The sequence below is a fragment of the Tympanuchus pallidicinctus genome, unplaced genomic scaffold (assembly GCF_026119805.1).
Source record: "Tympanuchus pallidicinctus isolate F22 unplaced genomic scaffold, pur_lepc_1.0 scaffold6, whole genome shotgun sequence".
Classification (NCBI taxonomy): domain Eukaryota; kingdom Metazoa; phylum Chordata; class Aves; order Galliformes; family Phasianidae; genus Tympanuchus; species Tympanuchus pallidicinctus.
Window position 1 is genome coordinate 9037269 of NW_026294780.1, and position 25248 is coordinate 9062516.

At 39.5% G+C, this 25248-nt stretch overlaps 3 protein-coding genes across 6 annotated transcripts in view; 1 reads left to right on the forward strand and 2 right to left on the reverse strand.

Moving 5' to 3' along the window:
* Positions 1 to 1011: 1011 nt before the first annotated feature.
* Positions 1012 to 3764, reverse strand: LOC128092168 (cytochrome c oxidase assembly factor 5). The gene is made up of 3 exons (XM_052705712.1): positions 3652 to 3764; positions 3401 to 3484; positions 1012 to 1740 (listed from the first exon to the last, which is right to left on the reverse strand). Exons 1-3 carry the CDS (start codon positions 3751 to 3753, stop codon positions 1699 to 1701), a joined length of 228 nt encoding a protein of 75 aa, XP_052561672.1. The 5' UTR covers positions 3754 to 3764; the 3' UTR covers positions 1012 to 1698.
* Positions 3752 to 22506, forward strand: UNC50 (unc-50 inner nuclear membrane RNA binding protein). 2 transcript variants are annotated; one of them, XM_052705711.1, is made up of 5 exons: positions 3752 to 4229; positions 4752 to 4872; positions 6042 to 6181; positions 6256 to 6357; positions 6767 to 6920. In XM_052705711.1, the coding sequence occupies exons 1-5, from the start codon at positions 3752 to 3754 to the stop codon at positions 6901 to 6903; spliced, it is 978 nt and encodes a 325-aa protein (XP_052561671.1). In that variant the 3' UTR covers positions 6904 to 6920. The 2 variants fall into 2 exon arrangements, with proteins under 2 accessions (XP_052561671.1, XP_052561670.1); XM_052705710.1 differs by lacking the exon at positions 6767 to 6920 and adding an exon at positions 20257 to 22506 and having other exon boundaries at positions 3883 to 4229.
* MGAT4A (alpha-1,3-mannosyl-glycoprotein 4-beta-N-acetylglucosaminyltransferase A) overlaps positions 6985 to 25248 on the reverse strand; it is a 77534-nt gene continuing 59270 nt past the window's right edge. For all 3 annotated transcript variants that reach the window (XM_052705706.1, XM_052705708.1, XM_052705709.1), the window contains 5 exons: positions 25001 to 25194; positions 15707 to 15785; positions 14132 to 14198; positions 12683 to 12795; positions 6985 to 12506 (listed from right to left, as the gene is read on the reverse strand). In XM_052705706.1, the coding sequence (XP_052561666.1) occupies positions 12480 to 12506; positions 12683 to 12795; positions 14132 to 14198; positions 15707 to 15785; positions 25001 to 25194 (480 nt within the window). In that variant the 3' untranslated portion in view covers positions 6985 to 12479. The remainder of the gene's footprint in view (positions 12507 to 12682; positions 12796 to 14131; positions 14199 to 15706; positions 15786 to 25000; positions 25195 to 25248) is intronic.

Below are 25248 nucleotides of genomic sequence, written 5' to 3' on the forward strand. Positions count from 1 at the left end.
GCCACTGAAGTCATTGATTTTACACATAATAATCACTGCATCCATCTGCTCTGTGGCTGTGCGTTTTAGCCAAGAAGTTTCTGTGTCTCTTTCCTTTCTATTTCCTAATCTTGCTTCTAATCAGCATGTCTGAAATTATTTGAGCTTTGAATTACGTTATAATGTATTTCTTAAAGGCTTTATGAGGCAGAGAAAGAGGTGGACACACTGAGGGAAAGGAAAAACAAGTTCTTCAGAAGCAAGTTCTCAAATAGAAGGAATAAATATTGACTACTATCATGGCTTTAGTGCTATTTATTATCTGATATCCTCATAAATCCTTCTTCCTTACCAAGGCAGGGCAAAAGACTTACTGATGAGTTACCTATAGTGTCTCAAAGAACACACTCCGTCTGCAGACAGACTTGCCACAGTCATCCTTGGTCAAAGGAGAACAAAACAATGTCTTCCTCTTATTAATTTGTTCGCCTTCTCACTACTGCTGTTCCATAAATTATGAAATTATTCAAGATTTAACACACACATAAAAAAACCCCAAAAAAAACAACTAAGGGAGAAGCAAGCTTTTTAAAAGTTCTAATAAAAAGCTATTACAATGTACCTGCATATGAACATTTTACATCCATAAATGCAAACCAAAGAATTCAGAGAGAGAAGCGAAAACAAGAAATAGGCTTAGAATTCATGGACTGCAATTTCCAACCAACAATCAAGTCCAAATCATCACCTCTAGTTTGTGCATATGTTTGCACAAATATTATGCATTTGACTGAAAAGTGATGCAAAAAGATGGTCCAGGGGCATCTCAGAGGATCTTACAGATGTTCTAAACATTTCTAGAACACAGTGAGAGTGACCACAGTCTCCTTGCCTTCTGGCTTGTCAGGATCCCACTCCCCCCACACCCAAACACATGCAGTCAGCCACAGCCTGGACACAGCTCTCAAATTATGAAAAAGACTGCCATCATTCTCCTGTACCTGTGTCAATACAATGAGAAGACAATTATGGTAAGATTGATCAAACAACCTTTAATATACAGAAATCAAATTTTAATCCAGTTATCCAATGAGATCAGACCATGCTAATAAGCATGCAAAATTACATTAAAAGGAATTTGTATCATGAGGAAAGAGAGACCATCCTCGTGTGTGTGGCACTGTAATGACATCACTGCTTCTACCTACCTACTACTTCTACCTAGGAGTAGAAGGGCAGGAGTATTGGGAAATAAACTGACTGGGAAAGAATCAGCTCACACTCATCTCACCTTGGTCAACTCAGCTTCCCTAAGGACAGCTCTACCCTGAGGTATCCTCAGGCACACCACTCAAGTCAAATTTCATTATTTTCTATTAGTAATGGTAAAATATTACCGGAATTAGTATAACTACAAAAGACAAACTTCACTCCAAAACACAGTGATAATTTCAGCAGCTTTTTCTGGATTCTGTGTATTTTATTACAGGCATGTGGCAGGTACCCATTTCGGCCAGAACTTGCAGCTTTATGCTTCCCTTCTTTTTAACATTTAAATGCACACCCAGGCATCCATCAGAATTTCCAGAAGTTGACACCTTCCATGAAAGCACTGCACAAAAGAATGTGTGGCAGACAGATTCTTCTTACTTTAGCCTCTGCTCCAGTTAAAGTACTGATGAACTCCAACTTCCCATGACAGGGTCTCTTCCAAGGACTTCAGTATCCCTTCCTTCCTCTGAATCTTGTCCTGGTATCCAGCTGAAAATTGAAGACAAGATACAAAGACCACAGTTCATTTTGCAGAAGAAATACTTCAGAGCACTTGCTACTTTGTAGCTTCAGAATCAAGTTCAAAATGAAGCTGAACTCACTGCACAGAAAGTGAGTGATGCAGCCAGCAACTTACAGGGATTTTCCAAGTCAACAGATGTCGCAATACCTAAAATCTCATGCAAAATTAAAATTAAGTGGGAAGCACGCTGTGCATTCTGAAGTAAGTGCAGTAATTGGGTCCAGAGGAGGGCGACTAAGATGATCAGGGGGCTGGAGCACCTCCCTTATGAGGACAGGCTGAGGGAGTTGGGCTTGTTCAGCCTGGAGAAGAGAAGGCTGCGGGGTGACCTCATTGCAGCCTATCAATACCTGAAGGGAACCTACACCCAGGAGGGGAGTAAACTCTTCAGAAGGGCTGACAACAGCAGGACTAGGGGAAATGGATCCAAGTTGAAGGAGGGAAGATTTAGGTTGGATGTTAGGGGGAAGTTCTTCACAAGGAGAGTAGTTAGGCCCTGGAACGGGCTGCCCAGGGAGGTTGTGGATGCCCCGTCCTTGGACGTGTTCAAGGCCAGGTTGGACGGGGTCCTGGGCAACCTGATCTGAATGTGTACGTTTGGTGGCCCTGCTAGGCAGGGGGGTTGGAACTACATGATCCTTGAGGTCCCTTCCAACCCGGGTGATTCTGTGATTCTGTGATTCTGTAATACCACAAATAAAGAGTGGCACAGGATGCATGAGTACAAAACAATGCAAATCTAGTAAGACCTTTTTCCAAACAATGGACAAGCAGGATGAGGAAAATTCAGATTGTGTTTAAGGAGGAGTCAGCAGCAATATCAGTGGGGCCAGGGATAACTTAAACAGAAGCCTGTGAGAGCCACGCCTCCTCTCACATAACTTGAAACTCTGTGTTAGATGCTCTGTTTCATTAAAATCCTTTAATGATCTACAGACAGACGACAGACATCTGGAGACAGTTATGCTGCAGCATCAAATATTACATACTTCAAGTGCTAACATACCCAGCATATTTTTATGTTTCTGGGCAAGGAACTCCTATCAGAACTAGACAAACTTTATCTAATTACGTTTTCTTTCTTTTCACAGCTGACTTCTCACCACCTAGCCTGATAACCCGCTACTAAAAAGATAAAAAGCCAAACTCCCTAATCATCCAAGTGCTTCTAATACCCCACACTGCCTATCTTCAGGCACACAAACCCATACCAGTAGTGGAAGTGCCTTTTGACATGACAGCCTTCCAACTCGAGTGTTCTCTGTACACGTTTTCCTATGACTTCAGACAGAACTCAGCTTCATACCTCAGTTTACTCAATATCTCAGTTTACAGCTATAGCATCTATAAATGGTGCTTAAATCAAGGCTTGATTAAAAGCAGTGCTGAGAGCACCCACCTCACTTATTTTGGTTGCTGCATTCTAAGCTGAATTCAATCTTAATAAGCATCTCTTCCAGCTTACTCACACTCTACAACTTTGCTGTTCACAATATTCCACGTGAAATCCAAGGGCCAAAACTGCTCTGTTCGCTGAATTAAAGGCTTTTTTCTTTGGAGAACAGAGAGAAGGACTTGAAAGCAAAAAACCACTAGAAGAAACCCAACGCACACATGGGCACTTACCATCGACCTTTTGCATGCAAAAAACGTGAGCTGCAAACCTTTGCAGTGCCCTTCCCTCAAGCATTGCCTGGGACTTTTGTTTTCCTGTCGGATGAGAAGCAAAAGGATTAAATCACCAGTGAGCGCCCTCAGCTCTCAGCCACCGGGACGCAAACTCGGGGCTCCGCCAAGGCACCGCGCCCGCCGCAGCCTCACAGGTGGCCGGCGACGACGGTGGGTCTGTGAAGGCGCGGGGTCGCTCCAGCTCTCACCTGCAGGACGCAGGGACTCTCCAGCAGGCACTGCTTCAGATCCTCCCGCACCCCGCCGCAGGCCCGCCCATCCTCCTCCTTCTCCTCGTAGTACTTAGGCATGGCGGAGGGACCGCGCTGCAACGCGCTCAAGCGCCGCTACCGGCGACAGGCCGCCATATTGGAGCGCGCGCGGATTTCCGGCCTGAGCGCCCCGCCCGACGGCGGCCCCTACGCGTGCGCGGCGTCGCCGGAAGCGGAACGGGCGGCGGAGCGGGTGGGGTCAGGCGCCGCCGTCCGCCGTCCTTTCCGCGGCGCGATGCTGCCCACCACCTCCGTGGGGGCCCGCAGTCAGGGCAACGGCGCGCTCAGCCCCCGCGATGCGGCGCGGCACACGGCCGGCGCCAAACGGCACAAGTACCTGCGGCGGCTGCTGCACGTGCGGCAGATGGACTTCGAGTTCGCTCTGTGGCAGATGCTGTACCTGTTCACCTCCCCGCAGCGGGTTTACAGGAACTTCCACTACCGGAAGCAGACCAAGGACCAGTGGGCGCGGGACGACCCCGCCTTCCTGGTGCTCCTCAGCGTGTGGCTCTGCGGTGCGTGCCGAGGGAGAGGCGGGGGGAGGTGGGGCTGAGAGCTGCCGCGTAGGGCTGAAGTGAGCCGTGCTGTTCTCCCGGGTGACAGCGATAGGATGAGAAGTAATGGCTTTAGTTTGTGCCAAGGGAGGGTCGGGTTGGATATTAGTACAGGCTGCCCAGGGAGGTGGTGCAGTCACTGTCTCTGGAGGTGTTCAGGAACCGTGTGGATGTGGCTCTGAGGGATGTGGTCAGTCCACGCTGGGGGTGGGCTGCTGGTTCGACTGCATGATGATCTGAGAGGTCTTTCCCAGCCTTAGAAACTCCTTGAGTCTGCCCATGGCTTTGGTTAACAAGGAGCTTTTACAAAACAGTATTCTGTTGCAGCATTGTGTGAATTCGGAGCTGTTGCACTGAAGATCACAAGGTTAAAGATAAAAAGGAAACTGGAGATTTATTAGCACCAAACTCAGAAAAATAACACTGATTTACATCTTGTGCTTTCTTTTCCAAAGCTAATTTTAAAAATCTTTCTCTTTTCAGTGTCTACTGTAGGATTTGGATTTGTGCTGGACATGGGATTTTTTGAAACAATAAAGTTGCTGCTTTGGGTTGTATTCATAGACTGCGTAGGTGTTGGTCTCCTGATAGCAACACTGATGTGGTAAGTAGTCATAGAATCATAAAATGGTTTGGATTGGAAAGGACTTTTAAGATCATCTAGTTCCAAACCCTGCTCTAGAGATGCACACCTCTCACTAGACCAGGTTGCTCAAAGCCCATTCAGCCTTGCCTTGAATGCTTCCACAGAGGGGCCAGCCACAACCTCTCTGGGCAACCCATTCCAGTGTCTCACCACCCTCACAGTAAAGAATTTCTTCCTGATATCTAGTTTAAATCTACCCTCTTCCAGTTTAAACCATTTCCCCTCGGAGTTCAGTGCTACTGTTGGGACACTGATGGGCTATGCTGACTGTAAGTTTGGGGCCATTGATTGTTGGACTGGATTATTTTAGCTGTCTTTTCCAAACATGACTCTATGATACGTTGCTTTAAAAAAATCATCTTTTTCTTTACTGGTTCCTGTTACAAGGTTCATCAGTAGAAAGGCTGTATTCTAGTGAACATTAAAGTTTTTCTCCTTATCCTGGTTGGACTTAAACAATAATTCCAAATCAAGAACTCGGTGATCAGAAAGGAATCTTAATTCTTCTGCCTTGCTTCAAGTCTCTTCGTCCTGCACATGCTTGCCTTTTTTTGCAAAAGTTTCCCCTGTTCACAATGAATCTGAGGGCCTTCTTGCCTCACCTTACCCTGCATCCAGTATCTGCCTCCTTCTGACTCTTCTGCTGGCATAAAGAAATTTCAGAGGAAGTTACCCTGAAAGATCCGCTCTCTTGTTTGTAAGCACATGGAGTTTGTTCTGCTTCTAAACAGCATCTATTTTCTGACATCAGCAGATCTTACACTGAATTAAATATAAGGACTTGAGGTTTGTTCTATAGTCAAAAACACTGGTGACATTGGTTCTGCAATAGCCAACGTGCAATTGCACTGATAAATTCTGCCACTGAACCATTTAAAGGAAGAGTTATGGCATTTGTTACCTGCAGTGCCTTTCAGATACCTGTTGAATGCAAATATTGAAGTCAGAGTTTTAACAAAAGTGTTCTGAGGTCAGTTTGGCTTGCATAATTACTAAGTATCTTTCTCTCCCAGAGCAGAAGCATCAGAGTTAGGATCTGAGAGTTAGCTTGCTGTCTTATACGGGTGTTTTGTCAGTCAAATTCAGAGCTTCACATTAACCACATTTTCACTTATCTTCGCACCTAGGTTCATTTCTAACAAGTACTTGGTAAAGCAGCAGAACAGAGACTATGATGTGGAGTGGGGATATGCCTTTGACGTTCATCTGAATGCTTTCTATCCACTCCTGGTCATTTTGCATTTTATCCAGCTGTTTTTCATCAACTGTAAGTAAAAGATTTTGTCTTCTCTCCAATGAAGTCATCTATCACAGCAGTTGAGAGCAATTTTTCTCTTTCAGATGTCATCATACCTAATTCAGTCATTGGATATTTTGTTGGGAACACATTATGGCTGATTGCAATTGGCTATTATATCTATGTGACATTCCTTGGATACAGTGGTAAGTAATGGCAACTTTTTCTGTAGGACTGAAAGAAAAAGCATTATTTTAGTCTGTGTGTCAGTTTGACAAACATGCACCCAATGGATGTTTTCATAAGGGTAAACAACAGAATTTATATTTTTCACCATAGCAGCTTGTACTTGGAGACCTGTAACATCTCAACTTGTTTTTCTTCTGTAAATCCACTTCAAAACATAGGATAAAAGTTTGTATTGAGGTTAAGTCTGTATTTGTAGGTGACTTTACCTATCCCACTTAACTCAAGTTCTCTTATATCTGCGATCAGCACAGGGCTAATAGGACAGCAGAGCAGTACTATTTTGTCTCTCCTCAAGGCCCTTCTCGATGAAGCACCTGTTTGAAAGAGCACTCCTTTACACGTGCTTCACTTTTGCCTCTTTTTCAGCATTGCCCTTTCTGAAGAACACAGCTATCCTTCTGTATCCATTTGCTCTTCTCATTGTGCTCTATTTGATCTCATTAGCATGCGGATGGAACTTCACCAAGATGCTTTGTTCCTTTTATAAGTACAGAGTGAAATAAAAACAGGACTTCATTTATCTACTGATTATTTTTGCTTTATCTTAGCTGTCTTGATGGCAAAAAAAAACAGTTAAGAACTGATTGTAAATGGTTGTAAATTTCTCTTTATTGTAGATAATTGTGTAAAAAAAAAAAAAGTTTGAAGTGTCTTTTTTTTATTAAAATATTTACACCAGTAAACATGTTAGCAATTTTGTTCAAATACTTTTGCAGTACATTCCTACAAACAATTGTACATCTGTAACTTAACTGCAACAAGTCTATGTAGCATAACTCTTACTGCAGCTATTTTGCACATACTGGCATAAGCTCTACATTACATGGGTTTTAAGTGACACCAAAGAGCATTTTGATATAAGAATAATATTGGAACACCTTGCCTTGGGACTGCATGAAAGTAGAAGTGTTGTTAATACTGTTGCAGTGGTAAAGCAACATCTGGCTCCAGGTGGAGAACTGTCCTCTCCTTTTATGAAAGAACTTTAGGTCGTTTTATTGTAATGGTAATTTCAAATATACACAGACAATGCTGGCACACAGAAGTAACATTGATGCAAGGCACGATTACCATGACCCCATACCAGGTTTCCAAATATAGCAGCAAGTTTTTTAATCTAATCTAGAGAAGTCCAATGGGTATTATTACATCCACTATTACAAGTGGGATGTTAGTGAAAATGGAAGGAAAGTACAAGTTAATTTGGCCACACAGGCTTATGGCAATGCCTACAGCTGTGAAGTCCACAAGGCAGAATAAACTGACCATCACAAACAACACCTTCTGGAAAATGAAGATGATGACTTCCCTAAGACTGTGTTCAATATGAAACGTGAGCACTAGGATTCAGTTTCAAAAACAATGCAAGAGTAAACTGCATACAGTAAGACTTTGTATTTCAATACTAGAATTCGATCTCTAAGGAAAAACTATATCTTATCTTAAAATACCAAATATGCTGGCAGTGCATCTTACAGTACTGTGTGTTTCAGCCACTGTTAAGGCTTGAAGAGAATTGTGTTCCCCCCTCAGCAGCCACTGAGCAACGTTCCCCTTTGAACAAGGAAAGCACTGAACCGCTGACACAAGGAAGGCTAAGGATTCCAGGCTGCCCTGGCAAACGAGCTCCCGTCCTGCAGGCAGCTACGGCCTTACTGCACTACGTTCCCTAAAAGGAATCCTAGCACCGCTGCAGTTCAACACTGAAAATTCTTCATATTGGCGCCCTCTGGTACGATACCATTGAAATCAATGGAGGACTTGGGGCCTGTGTACCTTGCCTTCAGAGTTCATCCCCTCAAAACAAGGCTTCATAGTTCTCACAATTAAGCTACTTGAAGTTGTAGCTGCTCACAGTTCACAGCAGAAATCAGCAAAACCCTTAGAACTAAAACACTCAAAGAATAATTCATTATGTCTGCATGGGGTGTGTTTTTATATCAGCAATTGGTGCTAGCCTGAAAACACCAGCTGCTTAAAAGCCTTTCAGCATTACACTGGTGACCATAAAGACAGAAAGCATAGGGCTTTTTCTTCCTTCTACTACAGTTCCTTGCCTTCACTAGTTCAGAACACATCCCTCCTTGTAAGGACAAATATAAAACTCAAGGTCGATGTATTGCAGAGGGACAAGGTTTGAAAAATCAGATTTTTCTTTTCCATGAAATTAAAACAATATTCTGCCAAGTTGGAAGCAACCTACAAATTACTACAACACTTCATTTGCAGCAAGCATTTCCAACAACAAAAGAATCCCACTATTGAAATAACACATATTTTAAAAAAAAAAAGGAAAAATGTTACATTGTCATTTGATTTTGCCAAACACCAACTACACTCCAGCCCGTTCAAGGAATGATTTATATTATATGGGTCAAGTGTAACTTGCTTTGCTCTTGACTGACTCAAGATACTTTAAAATAGTTTCTTTCAGAAGAGCTAGAACGTGTGACAGAAGAGTGCAGCCTTCCACTGGCCCATGAGTCTGATAGGTAATTTTCCTAAACCTCGTTTTAGTTAAGGAAGAATCAACGTGCCTTTAGGAATATCTTCTATCACTACCAACAAATTGTTAGGATGCCTACGAAAGCACAAGAATTAAACAGTTATTTTAGAAAAATTAAACTGCTAATGGGATTCTGTTCACATTACTTTGTTTTCAGTAGGACTACCCACGAATCGTGCACTGCAAGATTATACTGAGAGTTTTATATTTCCTTGGTCCAGAACAACCATGATCAGCTCCAAAGAGCTGGTGCTCTGATCAGCTGCTCTGCTTGCATCCAATACATGACACTAAGAATAATTCAACCAAAAAAGGATTTTTTCTGTTAATGACCTTGAGTTCAAGTCATCTTTTCTGAAGCAGCTAATAGGGTCTTAGGATAATGGTTTATTTTGAAACATTTGTCATTATTTGTTTACTATAAGATTCACTGACCTACAGGGTAAAAAAAAAAAAAGGGAATTAAATGTAGGAAAACAACTCTGTCCAAATCAGGTAATTGGTTTAAAATGCTGAGAGGAATCTTGTGGTAATAATTTAACTTATGACACATGTAAGATACACGGCCCATCTGGAACATACCCAGAGTACCTGAGGCAGTGACTGTTGAACCAAGCAGCCAAAGCATTCTTATTTCAGCAGTAATTCCAGGGAGGAGACTTGCACTTCATTAGACCAACTTGAGGATTAGAATTTGGAAGTCTGAAAGCCCAAAATAGCTCTGTAGTGATAATTTCCAAGCAATATTGCAGAACTTCCTGACAGGTCTGAATTTACCTGAATCTACCAAACTTCATTTGTGGCACAATTATTGCAAAAATATATAAGCTGAAGAAGATCATAAGCATTCAGGGAGCCCAACTCCTGCTGATACAATGCAATCTTTAAGAAGAAACAAAAGCAAAACCTCTATGCTTTATCAAGCACTAGTTAATTTGTTGCTTTTGATAAATGTCATCTTGATGGTCTTGGGAACTAAATGTACTGGTAACCCCCTAGTTTGGTAGTGAATGTTGTAAGGGATTTATCTAACTACATCTATTGTCAATGATTCATCTTAACAACTGTGAAACATTGGAAACAGCAATGCTTTGACAGGAAGCACATCATCAATAAATGGTACCAATGAATGTAGGAACTCGTGGAAAAAGATAAAAGTTACTATCAACAAAACAACTTATTTTAAGAAACTACAGTACTTTATGTATTTCTGCAATCAAAACCATAGTAAGTAGCTAAAGCCTACTTTGTCTGCATCATTCATTTGCAGACACAGCTCAGAAGAAAACCTACTTCTTTAGACCTGTGCCAGTTAATGTGTGATACAAAGCCACTGCAGGCTAATACTTTGATGGAATGACACTGTACATACAACAGATTGGAATATGGCAGCACAACAGGCTAGATTAAGGTAGAATTTTGAGCCAACCTTCCTCACTTTTATTTACAGCAGCTGATATAATCAGAAAAAAAAGCAAACAAGGTTTGCCTGATAGGTTTCTTATTTTTTCAACTTAAACTTGTCCATCTACGCAGGGCTTCTATGTACAAATCATATCTTCCCTGCACCCTCAGACAACATAGCTAGAACAAAATTACTGGTCTGTAGAAGTAGTTCTGCTTACCAACTTGAGTACTGCTGCTCTGGCTAGGCTACAACACAACTGATCAAGGAGGCAGAAGAAAAGACAAGTTGACTCTGTATCCCAGTGGTAACAGCTCTTAGCTTGCAATGCTGAAGTCAGGTCTAGGCTCCTGCTCCTTAACAGTAGGCCACGAAAAAGAGGCCAAACCTCTTAGAACTTTCCTGCTAGAGACATGAATGCAAGATCTTCACTCTAGAATACAGACCCTGCAGCAGGCTTTGCATGTCTGTGCCCAGACCACAGTGTTGCTGGGGATGAGGGAGCTCCTCCTCATAAGGAAAACTGCACCAGCTTTTGCGACATCCGTTCCAGAAGGCTGCTTTGCAGCACGGCTGAGAATCCCCAGGCCAGGGAGAGGCCTCCCTCCAGCATCAATCAGGCACTTCATTCCTACTGGAGAGGAAATCCTGCTGCTTCTTCCTGACCATCTCTGACCAGGTAACTTAAATCTTCCCACATCTGTGTCACAAGCACCTTCACCTAAGCTGAAGGACTCCTAAGAACAGTGGCAGCATTAGTGCTCCAACAATTCCACTCTGAATTTAATCCAAACCCCTTTTCCTGACAGAGTTTTTAGTTTAAGATCACTGTTGTTTCCTTTGCAACAAAAATGCAGGGCACTAACTAACTTCTTATTAGGGACCCAATTCACTTTTTATCTCAGTAAGAGCAAGTTCTTACACTGATCACTAAAGGAGTCAATCCAAAACCTTACTTTTGAACAATGGAAGAAAATATAAATAAACCAGAACTACTCACTGTGATGTATCAAAAAAGAAAAACAAACACTGCAGTAACTCCTTGAAAGATCTCTGTAGATCAAGTATATCTAGTTACTATTAACTCTTTTGAAAGAAGTTAATCTCTTGTCATTCCAAAAGCAGAGCTGGGGAATACTTTTTTTAGTACAGAAAATGAATTTGTCCAGGCTAAGAAATGCCTAAAAAGTTTTGTTGTTTTTTTTTCCTTTTTTTCCTTTTTTTTTCTTCTTTTTTTTTCTTTTTTTTATAGAAAGAACAGTTTGGAATTGAAAAACTCTTCTAAAATGCAATGGATTATTGTATCTAAAATCACTGCAGATTTGGTACATAATATGAAATAAGATATTTCAACATGCTCTTCATGTGGCTACAAACTGTACAGAGTGGAATTTCATTGTTCCAAAGAAGAATCCTCTTCAGAACTCTGATAAGTGCCTCTGAACATAATTCAAATTCTGTGTACAAAACTACATAATTTAGAAACTTAAACTGGTTGTTTTTGTTTGTAACATGGCAGTATATTTGAAATATGGTATTAATTTATGTTTGCATCTGCAAAGAAAAATGTAGAAAGATAACTTAAACTAGAGAATTCATAAGAAAAACTATATCAATTTAAAACTTTACTGCATAAAAATATGTACTTTTCAAATTATTTTAATAAATTAAACCTCCCTAACATTTTTAATATATATCCCTGACAATCTATAAAAGAGGGTTCTTGTTATAGAAAATAAATGAAACTCCGAAAGTACCCCCTTCATAAAACATATTTAACAATAATTATATATTTTTCTTCTTTCAGGAATGTAACAATATGTACAACTTCTCTATATTACTATACTATCAAAATAGTACAGATTAAGCATAGCAGGGTTCTGCAGCTGTAAGATGGCAAAGTCACGTTGAAGTGGAGGGCAACTGAGGCCTCAGATGAACGTTATCAGTGTGGAGCATCAGTTTCTGGATGGTTCAGATAAGAAGGGGTAAATACAATCTTCTCATCTACAGTAGATTTCACGAGAGGTAGAGTTCAAGTGAAAATGAAAAATTTGGAATAAGGTGCATGCTCAGTATTTTCAATTTGTGACTTGCTAAGGATGTCAGATTTCATAGGAAAAGTTTTCAAGGATTCCTTCTTATCCCTCTAATGGGGATTTCACTGATCAGTTTGTCATCTTTTTAATATGAATCTGAAACAGAAAAGCAGAAAAAAAGGCCATTACATTTTAAGGAGATTGCAGTTCTCTCAGTAATAGGAAGGAACTGTTTTCAGTGCTAGCCAAAATTTTGAGCTTCAAACACACCGAAAGAATAAGAAATCTCACATTTGCAGTTTTTATTTTTAGAAGATTATACCATCTCTCACCTCATTCAGAATTGCCCAGACTGCTGAATTTTGTATTACTGAAAGCCGGAATGATGAAATAGGGTTTAGGCTGGGGTCAACCATTCCTTCAGCAACACCGTTTTCGAATTTCCCTGTAACAGAAGTGAAAGCATACCCTCAATTAACTTCTAGTCAACAAAGCACAGACTCTATGTCCAAAAAATGCATCTACAATATCACAATTCACAGCTGATACCGGGTGCTGCTGAATGCAGGGCTGACTGGTATCATTAGTATCATGGTCCAGTATTAGATATGGAGGTTGGCGCCCCTGCCTACAGTAGGGGGGTTGGATATTGATGACCCTTAAGGTCTCTTCCAACCCAAGCCATTCTATGATTCTATTATTTCCCAAAACAGAAAACAGCCAATGTTTTGGTATCAATTTGCTGATACTGTAGCAGCAGTCAAGACAGGAGATGTCATCAGAGAAGCCAGATCTGAACAGGATTACGCTAAAGAATCAGAACTTTTGAACTGTCTGTACTATGAGCACCCCTGAAGATCATAGGGGATTTTAGCACAGATTTTCATGTAATATTATGGACCTACATATGAAGCCCCTGGCTTATGTGTGTTCAGAGAGCATTGAGCATATTCATGCTTAATGTACTCCCATTTAAAGAATCTTTAAATATATTTACTAAATTAGTTAGTAATATTAATATATTATTATTAATAATAATATAAGTAGTAATATTAAATATATTAGTAAATATATTTAATACAATTAGTAAGAATCCAGATTAAAAGCCCAGTTAGAATTTACACCTGAAATGTAAGTGCATCAACTGTAATTCATTAAGATGAAAAAAAATTGCTTTCTTTATAACTGGGAAGTCCAGCCTATATCAAACACAGTATAAAAAAAGTTGGATCAAAAAGTATCCAAACCTGATCCACAAGCAACATTTCTTTTTCTTGACAACAGGTATCCTGCCATTTCCTGCCCCTTTCCCCAGCAGTCATTTGGTTACAGAAATGCCAATCTCATCCCATGACAAAAGGGTTGATTGTCTGACTGTAGGGTTGGTTCAAACCCCAGCCCCTGTTGACAGGCACTCGAGCAATTCGAGTTGACAGCAGCTCACTGGGAGGGACTCATGCAGCCACAGGACATGAGAGAGGATTTTATGCAACCTGGAGATGCCTCAATGGTGATGTAGGTTGGTGTATTCTGGCAGAGAAGTTGGGCATGGCTGCACTACAGTTAGCAGTCACAATAGGCCTTTGTTTAGTACATCAATCTCAAAGAATATATACTGGAAGCAATGTTAACTAAAGTCTAAAAGGTCACACATCCAAAATGAAGAACAAAACCCAGATATAGGTTTGGTTTGGTTCTAAAGTATCTTATTGGTTGCAGTAGTAACAAAACACATGGCATTCTATATGAGTAAGAAAAAAGCACTGCTGTCTGTGGCATACCTATTCTGAAGTAACCATCCTCTAAGCGTTTGTCTTTGGTTTCTTTGCTTAACACCAGTTCTTCATTCTACAATAACAAAGCACAGATAAGTTTATTTACTTTTTCACATACGACATTGCCAAGGAAGGCCAAATTTGTACGCACTTGTTATATATCCAGCATCCAGCTTCTCTAAATAAATTATAAGCCAGTATAGAATAGTTATTTATAGCCTTTGGTCAGCCAACGCAAATATAAGTACTCCAGAATAGAGCTGTATTTGGCTTCAAAGTAGAAGAAGGAAGTAGTTCAAGTGCCCCACCTCACTGATACGTCAACTGCCACATGAACAAAATACATAGCAGACAGGAGTGCACACAGAAAAAGAAAAGCAAAAGCAAAATCTTGCCTTGTTTTCCTATGGTTGAGCCAGAGGTTTCTCTTAGGCCAAATTAAACTTACAGCTCATTTTTTTTAATATAAGAATTTGGGTAAAATGGAAAGTCTTCAGACCAGCAAGGGAAGCATTTCAATTATCACTGCCTTACCGAAAAGGGTGGATACCAATAAGCTTCTTTCATAAGCACAGAAAAAAAACAACTGTACACCAGAGCTTCAAAAACAGCCTGAAAATTACAACCAGAATCACACAACCCAATACTATAGGAATTTCCCAGGAATCAGTTACAATTTCTTGACAGGCACAGGACACAGGACATTAAGTCCATCTACTATTTGTTTCCCCTCCTTCCAAGTCCCAGACCAATCCAATCTAGTTTTTGGCACTATACAATCCCTCCATGATCATTTACTTATTAATGTTTTGGGTTTTTTTTAATTTGGAATATGGCACATAAAAAATAGATTTCAAGAAGCCTGCATTGTTGGTATGGGAGAAGACAGACATACTTAGCTATTTTAATACCCTATAAAACAAATTTGTTTTAAGTAATATCCTAAACCATTCCCAGAGTTTTCTGATATAAATGATTAGGTGTAATATCCAATTGAAGAAAAAGAGCCTGTATCGTCTGGCTTCAAGCTAGAATATATTTTAGACAGTAGAGTGATCCCCTGAAATAAAATTCAGACTGATTTATGGTGGAAAAAATTAGGTCATCAAGAGAAAGACACAGATTTAGTCTGGGAATCCAGATACTGAAAAATCTGTAAGGATTTGTGATCAGGTCTGGATATATGTCAATTCCTGAACCAAGTTGTCTTTTTTTTTCTTAACTAGGTCAAAAAGGAGACTGATTTAGCTTTCTCCTTTTCCAAAACACACAGGAAAGGGCAGATTATTTGGTTATTTTTTGTTTTAAATAGTAACAGTGAATTGGAAGAAAACGAAGTTGTTCACCTCCAAATTACCATCAATACTTGTAGCAGGCTGCGTTCTAAAGGAATTATGTGAATAGTTCCAATAATTTTCTGTGAACAGAGCCAATCTTAAAAAAAGTACAAGCATCAAAAGGCTGCAGTTAGAAAAGAAACCATCTTGTCTGTCTTACTCTGTTAAAAAAGGGAAGTCAATACAATTATGAGGCTTTGCTTTTATCCTATAATGAAGGAGAAACAAATCAATGTATTCATACCTGAAAAGGCAAAACTTCCACGGTTGTGTTTAGCAGTATATCTCCTGGATGCTCTGGATTGCCACTGTGGAACAAGTACCTATAAAATAAAAAGGAAACATAAGAGAGTCTACATATATCAACCATCAATCAATCAATAGCTATGTTACCACCTTATGTATTACTAAACACTTTATCTGAGTTATAATAATAAACACTAATTTTACACTAGACCTACATCAATTGATGACTGAAAAAGTGAAAGATGGTTTCAAATACTACTGTAATAGAAAGGGCTAGCTAAAATTTTTGCACTTGTTACAGAGCAGTTGAGTAACGTTTTACTAGGAAGATCCCTAGATCTGGTCTCTACCCATTGCATTACACAAAGAAGCCAACACTGTAACTATTGCCAGGTACGCGCTGGCATCACTTCCAACCTCTCTCCTTTGCTTCCCATGTCTGGTCAGGCCAGCCCATTCTTGTGCCACCAGAATGAACTCTGCAGATCTATTCTGAACCAGGTCAGGAAACGTATCTGCATGGACTCTTGCCAGATTAGTTTTCTCTGAGACCTGACCTCTGCTCTGGTTCTTTGCACAGCCTCATTAACAACTCTGCCAGGAACTCCCAGCCAATACATTAATGATATCTGAATTCAAACTTCTATTCCAGAGACAGATTATTATTTCAATATCTCTATATTTTTTTTCTTTGTTAACATAATTGTGTGTTGTGGGGTTGTTTATTTTTAAATGTACAGAGGACTATTATATTACATACCTGTAGAAAGTCCCCATTAACCTCATTCAGATGAGTAATGAATGATTTTTTGTAATGCAAAAGAACAAATACATTTTAAACTGTACCCAAAACCTTCCCTAATATTTTTAAGTAGTGAAGTGCAAATCTTAGAATTCTAATTACCCCCTCTCCAACAGTTTTTTCAGTATTACACACCTGTAGATAGCCAGTTACAAAAGACAGGCTTTAATTTCTCTTTCTTTATGTATAAACACAAACTTCATACCTCTTGATACCAAATAGACATACATAAGTAAATAAGTAACAATATTTATTACCACTAGGTGGTATCAACGCTTGAAAAGTTGCTCATTCTTATTTTTTTCTAGGGGATCACAGAGGTGTTTGTTCAGATTACTGTCTGAAAACTGCTTGTATATTACACCTACCCAAAAGACGCTTTTAACAAGCCTAATTTATTGTTAATACATTCAAATGAATATGTAAAAAATCTATCTACACATTTCAAACCTTCCCTCAATTGGAAACTAGAGAAATAAACATTAAGCACTACCTTCCACATTAAACACATCACCAGCCAGGGACAAAATTAGTTCAGAAATTATCACTTGATTAAAATTACAAACATTAGCTCCACTTGCAATTTATTAAGACATAATTGCAGATGTCAATTCCAGATTGTCTTTATCCAGTATGTCTAAAGCTAGGTAAATACTTGCCATTAATCCACACTCTATAGCTACAAGTCAAGAAGGAGAACAGAGCCCTTTGACCCCGAATTAGAAATGTCTGTGGCAATAAGCTAATAGGAATTAATTTAAAAACACACTAACACACAGAGGCAGGTAGCATTTATCAAGGCTCAGCAGAGTCAAAATCATACACTCAGGTCTCAGAAAGCTACACTGATCCCCATTGCACTGATTTCAGCAGAACTTCCCACACTGAACTGCAAGACAACTAGGTTTGGTCAGCTCCAACACTGCATGTACTTGTGTGCACCTCTGTGATCGTGAGCTCCCAGTGGAAGACAACACTGCGGAGGTGGTCTGTGTTGGGGGAAGCAGTGGTTGGGTTCTGTTTTGTTTCAAGAGCAGCCCTACTGCCACAGCAGCCATTTCTCCTACTGTGCTGACTTCTGAAACTCAGGTGGGGTTTCTGCCCCAGTCCCAGATCTTACCATGCCAGGAAGGCATCAAGCTTAAAAGCTGGCAAGATGCTGAAACCATTATGGGAAGTAATGAAAACTATTTCTCCGTAATCAAGCCCACTTTTTTCAGTCTGTTTTCTATATCTGTCTATCATATGCACATACATATAACATATGCATATGTCACATCTTATTTAAGATTATGTTTAGAACAGAAGGGATATTTTTGTATCTAAGCCCTGCCTGAACACTTGTCAGATAACACCTACTCTGACAGCAGTTGCACAGATACGAAAAATAGAAGCATGAATGCACATAACACAGCTCATATCTATAATCAATCTTCTGCTTAGAAATACAGTTTATGAATTACAAAATTCACTTTGAAATAACATTTAATTTACAAATGAGCGGCTGTTCTACAGCTCCTAAAAGCAACCTCAATTAGCTGTTCTTTTATGAAGCTCCTTTCCTTGACACACTGATAAATCACAAGCTTTCAAGGCTACAGAATGTTTTTCTGGAGACAGAAAGCCACTAAAGTTGCTGTGCTTTTGGTTAAGGCATTCTGACATCTGACCTGGGATTTATAGGCAACAGCCCTCGGAAATACTAAAAAGCAAGCGCCTTTTTTTCTCCACTTTGTTTAGCTGATATTTTTCCCTATGATGGAATCAAAAACATTTTTGTCTATTTGTTACTTAAACATAATGCCTTCTGAAACATTCTTTCAAATTAGAATTCTGAAAGCCACAGGCCTGTTAAGTATAATAATCCAAGCAAATGCATATTAACCTGAAGTTATAAAACACCACAGTTGTCTTGTAGAACATTACTTCATAGTCTGCTTTAATTCCAAAACGCAGGTGGGCAACTTGGACATTCTTGATGGAAATGATCAGCAAAAGGCAACTCTGACTCACAACTAGTGAATGAAATACCAATGTACCTCAACTTCAGAGAACCTTTTTCACTGTCAGACTCCCTTTAATTTGAAGAGGTTGAGGTCAAACCGGTACAGGTTAGGGGATGAGCTGCTGGAGAGGAGCTCTGCAGAGAGGGACCTGGGTGTCCTGGTAGACGACAGGTTGGCCATGAGCCAGCAGTGTGCTAAGCTAACTTCAACTCTTCACTCTCTTTGTATTTTGCTTATGGAGCGGATGTCCCTATCTTCTTTCCCACACACTGAGACTCAGAGAACTGAGTCTAAATTTCCAGATTTGTTTCTATTCAGGCACTCAGAAGTCTGTCTCACTGTCTCTTATACTTTATTAAAAACTAGAATCATTGGCATTCCCATTTTTTTAAACACAACGTGCAACTCTATGCATCTTCTGTTTTGTTGAGCCATTACAAAGAGAGCATAGATCAGAACACTAGAAGCTTATCAGTAAACAGCAGCTTTATGAAAGGAAATAATACAAGAAAAATCTTAAAAATTCGAAATTCACAGCCACTGCCAATGCATTTTTTGTTTTGAAGAAAACAGACTCATCTCACTTGATGCTCAACACAAATATTCTAGGAATCTATTTATGAATGTAGGCCTTTGTCTTCTGTAAATAACAGGAATCAAATCTTTTTCTCTGTGCTTTCCCGTGTCTCTGTTTAGCAATTTGATATACCTTTGTATATTCCATTTTCAGAGAAAGGAAGAGAGAGAGGAAGGCAGAGGGGAAACGTTTCCTTCCACATTTGCACAAATTGTACCCCAGCACCAGGGAACATACCAGTTATTAACTCTGCATAGTGCAAATGTCTATGAAAGTAACAGTCAGTCAGCAAGGTTTGGGCTCTCCACAAATATTGTCACCTCTACAAGAGTTATTATCCACCAAATCCATCCTGTCTTTTTGGTCTCTGGATGCAAACAGGGTAAAAGAAATCTAATCTAACCCCACTCTGTCATTTTCCCAGAACCCTCATTAGGAAATGTTATTTTCACTGTTACTGGAAACATGCATTGACTGTGCATTACTTTCCATGTTTTTCTTGTATAAAATATAAAAGGAAGATTAATAACTTCTTTTCCACGTTCCGTTTTCTTTCCTATCCTTTAGGTCACTTATCCATTCCTTTGCAAACACTTTTGCTCCATCCGCACTTTCACGTCAGCCACCATAGTGTCAGACCACCCCTCTGCTGCCATCTCTCACGTGACAACAGCATGTAATGGAATATTCTTGGGAAGGATCAACTTCCACTGCCATCCCACCAACATCTGCTTCTGGCATGATGAGCCAACATCATAACGTAGGAGGCATTACTTTCATAGTAGGCCTCATACAGACACACACGCTCACACACACTTCTCCAGAAGTGCTCCAGTTAGTTTTCTTAAACACTGGCATTTGCTAACATTTGAGATGCACTTGGGTGTGGGCAACCTCACAGGATGCCGGATGCAATTATGACATATCAGACACTCAAGCCCTTTGGGAAATCAAATTAAGTAATTTAGAGTATCACATTAGACACCTAACATTCAGGCAACTGCATTAAGCCTCTCAATATTTCTGACCAAGAACAGTAAGCCCAGGAACACTGCCAAACACACAAATCTGGAGCATTAGTGCCATTAAGGAGGAAGCAGCATGTCCTTGGCTCAGGCAGCTCTTTTCTTCTGTCTCTGATCCATGCTTTCTTTTCTTTTCAGATGAAGCACTTGCCTCATCATTGCAGGCAGAGTTCCATGCTCGGAGCAACCGGCATCAGTGGCTGGGAGCCTGCCTGCCAAGTCCCTGCTGTCAGTGTATCCATTTGAGGATGTTCTACTCATTAGTACAGAAGCTTATATAAACACAGAAACCAAGTCCTCAATTCCTCTTTTTCTTTTTTTTCCCCCCACCCTCCCACATTGAAAACATTAGCCCAACTGAAATGCTCTGAAGCACTAAAACTTCAATAACTTTATCAGACTTCTAAATATTTCCTACCAACTGATATCAGAATTAAAGCTTAAAAAATGATAGTAAGTTACATTTTAATAACCTTTTCTATAACTACGCGTTTAGAATACAGATGATTTCTAAACTGTGCACTGTGCAGTTGTGTGCATGTGTTATGTCAGCTAGAACTGCACAGGAAAGGCAGGATGTATTGCACCATGCTGAGGGAGAGCTTGCTTTTACAATGAACAGCTTTTAAAGCTGTGCTGCTCTTCCACTATAACAATGTGTGCTTAATAGCAGGACAGCAGCCATCACTTTTTAAATAAGTAATTTTCAGCACTGTCACAATAATTTCAAAGCAAAGTAACTCATTATGTTTGGTTATCAGCTGCCAGACAATACACAATACAATAAGTTTCAAGTTTAAACAATCAAATACATCATTCCCACTGACGCGAGATATCTACATTATGAGAAGCTACCACAGGACATACAAGGTTAACAGCACGTGTTCCTTCCCTGGGATCCCAGCGTCAACAGCAGAGAAAACTGGATCGTTATTCTCAAATACTGCACCTCAAGTGGCTATGCCAACATCAGAATACAAAGTAGTAAATGTAATCCACAAGCAGATCTGTCCAACTATCAAGATTCTAGCTTAAAGATGAAATGGCAGAGAGCAGTGTCCACCTCATAAAACCACTTTATTAACCATCAACGGCATGTTTTGAGGACTACCCAATAACTTGTTAAAAACAAGGCCACTGCTATGAGGCAACTGGAGTTAAAAGCAGAGGAGTGTAAAAACAAGAAATCTACACACAAAACCCAAGAAAACACAAGTTCTGCTAATCCTTTTGAAAATACCCTAACACTGCTAAGCAGTTATATAGACAGGATGATCTAAACAAAATGTCCATTGGTAGTTCCAAAGGCTTCCTTGGTATTACTTGGTATTTTCAAAGAACAAATTCCAGTGTCCAAAGCTCTTCACAACGAGCTCCTTGGGCTCAACACCCATCACTAACCTCTCTGAAGAAACAGGGTAACTGGCAAAGAAAAGTAATATTTATAGTTATTTATAGTAACCAGAATTAATGCTAGTGCTTAATGTAAATTCAAATAGTAGTAATGTGAATATCATAATGTAACTTTTAAATATGGGCTTTAATAACTAAGTGAGACTGGAACAACAGTATATAATGAAATAGCAAAGTGAATTTTCATAATTATCTAGTGACCTAAAGGAAAAGAAATGCAGTATTTCTTGTCTTTACAATGTAGGCTGTTTTGAGCCTACATTTATTCAGAAAGTAGTCCATCCATTTGAAAAAAATAAACCTCCCACAGTGGTGAGCAATTTGTTCCTTAGTAAGAAAGTCAGTGGATCTACTTTCAGTCTGAAGGACGTGCTATTGTAACAGTGGTGTGCATCTTTGTATTACTGCAAAAATAAGAATGAGAATTTAGCTTATTATCATGGGACTTCAGTGTTCTGACTGGAAATCTTTCACTTGGAAATGACTGAAAAGATTCGGTGTAAGAGCTGTTACTAACATGAACATTAGACAGTTTCAATTTATACACCTCTCTCCTTCTTCAGGTGTGGTTTAGAACAATCAATGTCTGATTTTCAGCATTCAGCAGGGATAAGCCATCTAGGTTTAACACAAAACAGCTACAAATGTTCTTTGCTGCTCTACTACATGAGTTCAGATCTCACTCGAGGTTACTAAGAAATTCTTGCCTCTGTCATCTCTGACAATATTCTCAGGTCTCAAAAATGAAGTATTCAAAGGCTTGATGACAGTTAATTACAGAATTGCTATACTCAACACAAAATTTCAGTTCAGTTCTGCAAAAAAGGTTTGGCATGGAAAAATAAACTCTAGGAACAAGTTACTACTCTGTCACACTGTAACAGACCTGCCATTCATTCTGCCAGTTGTGGTCAATATTTCCATTAAGAAGCTTGTTTATCAAGGATTTATTACTGGAGTTATTAAGCAGTTATGCCTCAAACCCACCTGGCAGACAACGATTTGTACAAAATCAAAGAGCTATTCTACTACTTTAAAAACACAAACAGCATGTGCTGTGTCCCTTCACAAACACAAGATGGCTTTCAAAAGCGTATCTTCTACTCTTGATTGCTGTGGATCTATCTTCCCAGCAGGCAAGTTTTCCTGATGTGCAGTCCACTTTCCCTTTCATGTCTTTCAACCCACTTGTCACGGATTTACATTTGGCTGCCTCAAAAAGCATCACTGAAATATAAGGAAGCACAATTTCTTTACCCAACTTTCATCTACAAAAATCTGCTGCTGAGGAATTTAAGTAGGCAAACAAAACCAAGTCCTCAACAATTTGAAATGACAGTGTTTGTAGCCCTGATCAGCTACTGACTGCAGAAAGGCAGAATACTGTATTTTTTATGACTCTGTGACAAAGAAACACAAATGAATGAATACCAAAATGGCCTAAAATGACAGTTCAAATGACTCTATACCTAGTTTTTTAAGTCTGAAAATATAAAATCATTCTAACTTGTGAACTTCCTTTGAGGAAGCAACTGGATTCAAAACACTTCATCTAACCTAAAATTACTTTCATCAATATGTAAAAATAGTAAAATAAATAATCATATAATCCTCTACTGCTGGGACTGCTTCTAACAATCTTAGCCCTAGCTACAAATTTTAAGAGCACGATAATTATAACTGTCTTCCCATCTTTCGCAGAGATCATCAGCATTTACTTTTACCCCCAGTTCCTTCACCACGATGGTGATACACACCAAATGCATATTTTCTTCACACCTGTGCTTGCCAACCACAGGGATGACCTACTACACTTGCTAGCAACAGTTTACAAAATCATAGAATGGAAGGGACCTTTAAGACCACCTAGTTCCAACCCCCCTGCTATAGGCAGGAATACCTCCCTCTAGACCACATTGCTCAAAGCCCCATCCAGCCTGACCTTAAATGCTTTCAGGGAAGGGGCATCCACAGTCTTGCTGGGCAACCTGTTCAGTGTCTCACCATCCTCATAGTAAAGAATTCCTTCCTAATCTCTAGTGTAAATCTACCCTCTTCCTCTAGCAACTTGTCCCGTTGCTAACAGAACTGTCATTACGTACTTGACTCACCCTAATGAAACAACAATGTTCCATCCAAGATCAACATTTACTTGCTACAGTTACCCTATTTATAAAATAGAAGCATATAATTCTTAATTAAAAAAATAAATAATTCAGAAAATAAAAACAAATTTGACAAAGATCACTTTATAACCTTGAAGAAGAAAATTTGATCAAAAAGGAATCAATGAGTTCATACATTTCATTTGGAAAATGTATCATTTTTATACTATTGGCTTAGGATTAAAAAAACAATCTGCTTTTAATCCAAGAAGTATCGCAGTCAAACCCCTCAACACACACTTCTTAGAAGCTATCCAGGAAAATCTTTTAAAGCACACTAATCAACTGAAAGAGTAATCTGACATCTTGCACAACAAACTTGAGTTTCATAGGTCAGACCAGCTTGAAAAACATAGAACAAGGAAACTACTGATCCTCACTTAGTCTTTGATTACGTAGCAATGTGCAGAAGTTGACTAACTGGATTCAGTTCAGGTCTGCAAAAAGGGCTCCTTCACAAGAAAAGCATCCAGACAAATCGTCCAAAGAAACCTTCTCTACTGTACTAGAGGTACTGGCCTCAAAAAAGCATATAAGGTATGTGAAGAAAAGTGAAAGGAATCCAGTAAAGTAGCAATGCTTGGACACTGCATAAGCAATATAATTTTTAAGTCTTAGACTACTATGTTGGTAGGACAGTAAATAATAAAGCTGCAAAAAGTCTCAGCAAAAGTAAAGGAAGACTAATAACTCTAGTAGATAGTCACCTCTAGCTCTCTAGCAAATCACAGGTACTTTCATTTCAAGCCTATTTTTAAAATTAATTACATAGGTCAACTTGAACTTTTAACTCTTTTCCAAGCCCTAAAGCAGATTCTGAAAAAAAAGTAATAATAATAACCTTTAGAGTTCCCAAATTTCAGGTAAAAGGACACCATATGCTCCAGCAAGACTTCTGGTCTGGACAATCAATGCACTGAGGCTGAGGCTGCAGGGCACAACATACTGTACCACACACTGCGCTGCACAGTTGAAATTGTAATTAGAAGCAGACCATCCAAGTACAAATAGAGCCAAATTGGCTTCTCTGGATTCCCTTATGAGTTGCCATAGAAGCATTGGTCTTGAATCGCATTTATCAAAAAGGCTCCAGGTAAAATTAAAAGAAGAAATAAAGAGGAAAATAACATTTAAAGCAGTAAAGGCTTGGAAGGAAAAGTTGCTCGTGATCAGTTTCACCTAAACTGCAAATAAACCAGGATGATTTCACTTTAGTTTATTACGACAGCCCCCAATTCTATTGTCAAGCATTCTTGGCAAGCATACAGCCTTAGATATGAGACCAAAACCAAATAATTACTAACCTTTCTACATTGACAGGCTTGTCAAATTTAAATAGAATATAATCCCCAGCAACCGGTGTGACAGCCCAGAAAAAGTCTTCCCCTACATATGTTTTTTCTAACGTGTGCCCCTGGTACACTTTTAAAGATGTGGAAACCTCTGCAGGTGGATTCACGTGGATTTTATGCAGTAGCGGTTTCAGAAAGTCTTTATCCTAGTTGAAAGAAAGAAAAACATCATGCTGTTTTATTACGTTTTTCTCAAGTGG

Coding starts and splice junctions, on each gene's coding strand:
- UNC50 (XM_052705711.1), top strand. CDS start 3,752: ATGGCGGAGGGACCGCGCTGCAACGCGCTCAAGCGCCGCTACCGGCGA. Junction 4,230..4,751: donor CCTCAGCGTGTGGCTCTGCG/GTGCGTGCCGAG, acceptor TTCTCTTTTCAG/TGTCTACTGTAGGATTTGGA. Junction 6,182..6,255: donor CCAGCTGTTTTTCATCAACT/GTAAGTAAAAGA, acceptor TTTCTCTTTCAG/ATGTCATCATACCTAATTCA.
- LOC128092168 (XM_052705712.1), bottom strand. CDS start 3,753: ATGCCTAAGTACTACGAGGAGAAGGAGGAGGATGGGCGGGCCTGCGGC. Junction 3,485..3,651: donor AGAGTCCCTGCGTCCTGCAG/GTGAGAGCTGGA, acceptor CTCATCCGACAG/GAAAACAAAAGTCCCAGGCA. Junction 1,741..3,400: donor TTGCATGCAAAAGGTCGATG/GTAAGTGCCCAT, acceptor TTCAATTTTCAG/CTGGATACCAGGACAAGATT.